General features: G+C 45.4%; 1 protein-coding gene across 1 annotated transcript; it reads right to left on the bottom strand.

Annotated features, from left to right (window-relative positions):
* Nucleotides 1-811: 811 nt before the first annotated feature.
* Nucleotides 812-5,122, bottom strand: LOC125524785 (desmethyl-deoxy-podophyllotoxin synthase-like). The gene is made up of 2 exons (XM_048689815.2): nucleotides 4,187-5,122; nucleotides 812-1,557 (listed from the first exon to the last, which is right to left on the bottom strand). Exons 1-2 carry the CDS (start codon nucleotides 5,105-5,107, stop codon nucleotides 925-927), a joined length of 1,554 nt encoding a protein of 517 aa, XP_048545772.1. The 5' UTR covers nucleotides 5,108-5,122; the 3' UTR covers nucleotides 812-924.
* Between the last annotated feature and the right edge of the window lie 406 nt (nucleotides 5,123-5,528).

Genomic DNA, 5,528 nt, shown 5'->3' with positions numbered 1-5,528 from the left:
TGCGGCGATGGCGAGATCCCATGCAGGAGGTGCTTGTGTCACTGTTTGCAGAGACGCCGAGGGAAACTTCCTTGGAAGCTCAGCGCTGGTTATTCACGGTGTAACAAGTGTGGCGTCAATGGAGGCGTTAGCTATTCGTGAGGGGCTTGCATTGGCACAAGACATCCACCTGCATGATATTATCATAGCTTCAGATGCGAAGCAAGTTGTGCATGACATACAGAATGGAGCTGATGGACTGTATGGGCCAATCATCAGGGAGATTAGCGAGCTTGTTTCCTCTTTTAATTGTAATATAACTTTCGAAGGTAGATTAGCAAATATAGATGCTGATAGACTAGCTAAATCATCGTACTCTTTGGATCAGGGGCAACATGTGTGGTTGCTCCACCCTCATGATCCATTTTGTATCCCACCTTGTGTGGAGTTTGATCGATAAAGCTAGTCTTTTTCCCGCAAAAAAGAAACTAGTCTTTACCCTAAAAAAGGTGAAAAAAATGAACCAGCCGTGTACCCGCGTCGCTCCTACCATCACCAAACCCCAGCACGAATCTAGACGCAATATGATCTGACGGTTGTGGCTGTGAATGAGATCAAATTAAAACTCAGCTAGCTGAGCTTTAGCAAAACCGTTTTTCGATTTCTGTAAGGATGTTTTTTAAGGGTTTGTGCTCTTAATATATATGGCCTTTGACCTTTAAAGAAAAAGAGCCTTACTCAAACGATAGATAACATGACAAAGCACCAGAGTGCATCGAGTCCATGCGATACATAATTTTTTATAACATAACAATAAAACGCATACAATAAATTAACAACTTAGAACCCGGGTCACATGATGAAGCATTAAAAACGTACTACTTCAGCTCATTTTATTTAGGTGCGAAGACAAGAAAGAGTATGGACAACCCCATGGTTGAATATTTATGGATTAGGAGCCGGCACATGAATTGTGGCATGCAACCATAGGTCACCCTTCCTCCTCGCCGTGATCCCGAGCTCCTCCGCCATGTCTAGCCCACCGGCGCCTCCTCCGGGGAGCTCCCAGTCGAAATGGAACAACAGGCTCGCTAGCATGAGCTCCACAACCGCAAGCCCAAACGTTATCCCAGGGCAGATCCTCCTACCAGCGCCGAAAGGCACGAGCTCGAAGTTTGTTCCTCTGAAGTCCGCCGCCGCGTCACCAGCCTCCTCGAATCTCTCTGGCCGGAACTCCTTGGCATCAGTGCCCCAGCTCGCCGAATCCCGCCCGATTGCCCATGCGTTGACAAGCACCATGGCGCCCTTGGGCACGTCATAGCCGAGGACACGGCAGGGTTCCAGACACTCCCGTGGGATGAGAAACGGCACCACTGGGTGTAGTCGAAGCGTCTCTTTGATTACTAAATGCAGATAGTGCAGCCCCTTCAGGGCCTCCTCACGGACGCGGCTCTCCCTGGTGTGGGCACCACGCACCTCTGCTTGTGCCCTACAGAGCGCCGCCGGGCTCCGCATGAGCTCCGCCATCGCCCATTGGAGTGTCGTCGCCGTGGTCTCGCTACCCCCCGAAACCAGATCCTACAAAAAAAGAACTTAACTCCGAGAGGTTTTGGCTAAAAGATGCATGTGCTGAAGTATAAGTGCATTGCACCCTTTTTCCATCAGTTTGAGCTTTCGGTGAAAATACCCATCCATCCAAATATATCAAAGCCAAGAGGTATTAAATTTAATACCTTCGCACGCGAGTGTCCCAACGCGTGAAACGTTCCGCACAACAAGTCAGGTTCCGACCACGCACTATATTCCCTTACAAATTTTTGCATGCCGTTTTCCTGAGAGTGGTCGCCCCACGTACTATAGCAGCGCGCTGCCATGGAATTAAACATGATGGACCCACCCACCTATTACACGTATGAACGGAAGGGCTAATTGTGGTGGCATGCAGGCCCACTCCATAATCAACATACTCCCTTCATTTTTGTATATATGGCCACTATCAAAATTACAATTACTAGCATCTATACAAGGCCACTAACATCAATCGAGGTAAAATTGATGAGGTTTGCCTCGTACTAGCAACCGAGGACATTAATATCCCCTGTATGCATGTGGGAGTGAGAAGGTTGGTTTTCGTGTACCACATTAATCAACCAATGAGGAGTGAGAGGGTTGTCTTGTTGTGTGTTGAAGAGAAAATGCACATTAATTAACACGTCAAGCGAGAAAAAAAACTAGCTTGCAATATTGACTTAAGTAGGCATTAATTTCTACCTTGGTACCTGTAATATGAGTTTGTGGCCTTGTATACAAAAATGAAGGGAGTATAATCTTTCACCCCTTGAATTTCGGGGTGTGGGGGTGGGGGATGGATGGGCCAACTTTCCCTATGAGTTAAATACATGGGAGGTGCTTCAGCTTGTCCTGTGGAGTCAGTTTAGTGCCTAAAGTTGTAAAATACATGAAACTTGTACTCGAACTTGTCCGGCCATGTAAATACGGTGCCTCCATCCATATCCGGGCGTACTTTCAGCCCGCGTGATGTGCCAGCGTGGCAACGGCCCACTTGTCAGTAGCTGAGAGAGGGCAAACTTTGGGTGGCCCGCGTGTGTGAAATTATTTTGTAGAAAACCCCTTCATATTTTATTTAATTATTTAATCACGAAGGAAAGGCCTCAAATACAATGTATGGTTGCGAGGAATAACATGAAAAAATCATGGGGGGTAGAATCTGGCACCTTCTGGTTAACTATCTGGCTAACCGGCCAAAATATGCCGTCTATACAACTATTATTAGACCTATGTAGACATTTTCCATGTATCGCTCTGCAAGTTTCTTTATACATTATCTATCAGTTTTATTTTTATCTTTTCCAAGTTCCTATTTAGTTTCATGACACGTAAGTTTTCCCATATAAAAATACAATATGCAATTATTTTTTGTTTTATCTTTTTCTCTTTTCCTTATTGTGTACTTTGAACAACTAGATATGAACATTTCAAAATATTATGGGGATTAAAATAGTTAAACATATATTAGAAATTATGTGTAAATTTATGTATGTTCATTCTAGACCACAAGCATACACAATTATTGTTGATCTGTATTTCAAAAATACCCAATTATTAAAAAATTGACAACGTTGTAGTTTGCAAAATATTCAACATTTATTCAAAATTATTGTGTTGAACTTTTTTAAATACATGTTGTCAATTCTGTAATGCAAGATGAACATTTTTCAAAAACTCATTATAAATTTTTGGAGCATGGTAGCAACTGAGCGTGTTTTTTAAAGGCTAAAAACTGGCACTTAAAGTTTCGAAAAGAATTGATTGTTTTCACACAGAAACGTATGCATATGCTCTAAGTGACTTTCAAATTGCGTTCAAATTTAGGTTATATTATACCCTGCAAAAAAATACAAAAATCTGGCCAAAAGAACCAAGCTGATTTTTCATGTATTCCCCTTTTTTATCTGTCACATACAAACACATATTTTGATCAAAATTTACACATATATATTACACTTCTATGTGCATGTACGTAAAATTTTAGAATATTTTTAGCTGTAAAAATCCGTTTCTTTGTACTTTGTAAAAAAAAATGACACAATGTGCCCGTTCTCCAAACTTACTTTTTGCATAGCAATGCAATATAAACATTTTGACCTCGTCAATATCTAATGAGCAGAGTATGGCTTGGTGGACAACCTGGGCGCACAATGCAATCACGCAAATTCTTTTTTCTAATATGTGGGGCTTTCCTATGTGATTAAATAAAATGTGAGAGGGTTTTCTAAAAAAATCCTCAAGCACGGGCCTGCACCTTTCCGCTCTCAACCACTAACCTGTGGGCCACTCGCACGCCATGTGGGCTGGGCGTACGGCCGTGATACGGATTGAGGCACCGTATTTGCACGACCGAACAAATTCAAACATCAATTTTATGTATTTTACAACTTTTAGATGCTAAATTGATCACACAAGACAAGTTGAGACACCTCCCGCGTATTTAACTCTTTTCCTATTCTTCAAGTATAATCCAAGGAAACACAAAGACACTGCACATTTTCCGTGTGAATTAGCCTCCCTTCCGGACTTTCAGCACAATATAAATAACTAAATAAATAACATGCGAAAGGAACCACTGAAAATATTGCTGAAGTATATGTGCATGTATGCAGTTCTATAGCATGGAGGTCGATCTTACGGTGATCACGGCACGGATGGTTCCATCGTCAAGAGGCACGTGGAGGCTACCGTCATTCTGGATCCTCAGTAGCACGTCCACGATGTCTTCTTCCTCGCCGCCGGCGCCGGCCGACCTCCTCGTGCGGTGGTCCTCGATGATGTGGTCTATGACCCGGCTCATATCGTGGCATATCGCCTCCAGCCGGCGCGTCGATCCACTAAAGGCACGTGCGAGGCGCGACGATGGGAACAGGTCGGCGAGGCTGAACCCGGCGGCTAGCATGACGCCCTCGTTGAGGCGCTTCAGGAACTCATCTCGGAGTTCCCCGTTCCGGTTGCCCACCACCGCGTGCACCGCCACGTCGGTGACGTAGGTGCTGAGGAGGGATCTGACGTTCACAGGATCCGACGAAGACGATAGCGACGAGACGATGGAGGAGACTAGGGCGGCGGCCTTGGCCTCGCGGCATCCCCGGAGGGACCGGACTTTCCGCGCGCTGAGTAGCTCCGTGACGCAGAGCTTGCGAAGGCGGCGCCAGTGCTCGCCGTGCGGTGTAAGGGTGATGCCGAGGTCGTCTCTCGTGATGGCGCGGAGGGTGGCGGTCCGCGGCCGCGTGGCGAATACCGCGTCGTGGGTCTTCATGATCTCCCTCGCTGCACCGGCTGACGAGGCCACAACAACGTCAAGCTGCCCCAGGCGGAGCAGCATGAGCGGAGCATTGTACCGGCGGGCGATGTCACGCATGGCGTGGTGGGGGAGCGCGCCGACGAGGTGGTGCATGCTGCCGATGACCGGCAGCCGCCATGGCCCCGGAGGAAGGTTCTCGCCGCCGTGCTCGCGTGGCTTGAACATGGCGATGAGGAGGATAGGGAGTAGCAGGACGGTGGCCATGAAGAGGTGATTGTAGTAGTACGTGGCATCTAGTTCTTGTTGCGCCATGACTTGAGATGAGTGCATCTCCTCTTCTCTGCACCGGAACATTATATATAGCAGTGAGAGTGCAACACAAAAAAAATACTTCCTCCTCCGGGTTTATTAGGCACCTTTCGTTTTGAGCCAAAGTTTGACCATGAATTTAATTAATAAAATGTAAATTATATGTCATTGAAATTATACTATAAAAAACTTTTTTCAAATACAAATCTAACAATATACTTTCTGTAGCATATATTTTATATATTTTTGTCAAATACTTGGTCAAACTTGGACCCAAAATGCAAGGAGGCCTAATAAACCCGGACCGAGGTAAGGGCATGGGTATAGTCTTGTACTCATGGATATACCCATACCCTACCCATTTATACTGACATGTTACATATTTGGCGGATGTTATCTAGTGAAGTGTGTCATGAGCATTTGA

The sequence above is a fragment of the Triticum urartu genome, chromosome 7A, assembly GCF_056163025.1.
Source record: "Triticum urartu cultivar PI428250 chromosome 7A, HENAU_Tu73, whole genome shotgun sequence".
In the NCBI taxonomy this organism is placed as follows: domain Eukaryota; kingdom Viridiplantae; phylum Streptophyta; class Magnoliopsida; order Poales; family Poaceae; genus Triticum; species Triticum urartu.
The sequence above is the reverse complement of the archived record's forward strand: the minus strand, read 5'-3'. Positions and strand labels throughout refer to the sequence as shown.

Excerpts from the sequence above, each read along its gene's own strand:
- LOC125524785 (XM_048689815.2), bottom strand. The coding sequence starts at position 5,107 with ATGGCGCAACAAGAACTAGATGCCACGTACTACTACAATCACCTCTTC. Across the intron at positions 1,558-4,186 it reads CCATCCGTGCCGTGATCACC|GATCTGGTTTCGGGGGGTAG; the intron begins GTAAGATCGACC and ends CTTTTTTTGTAG.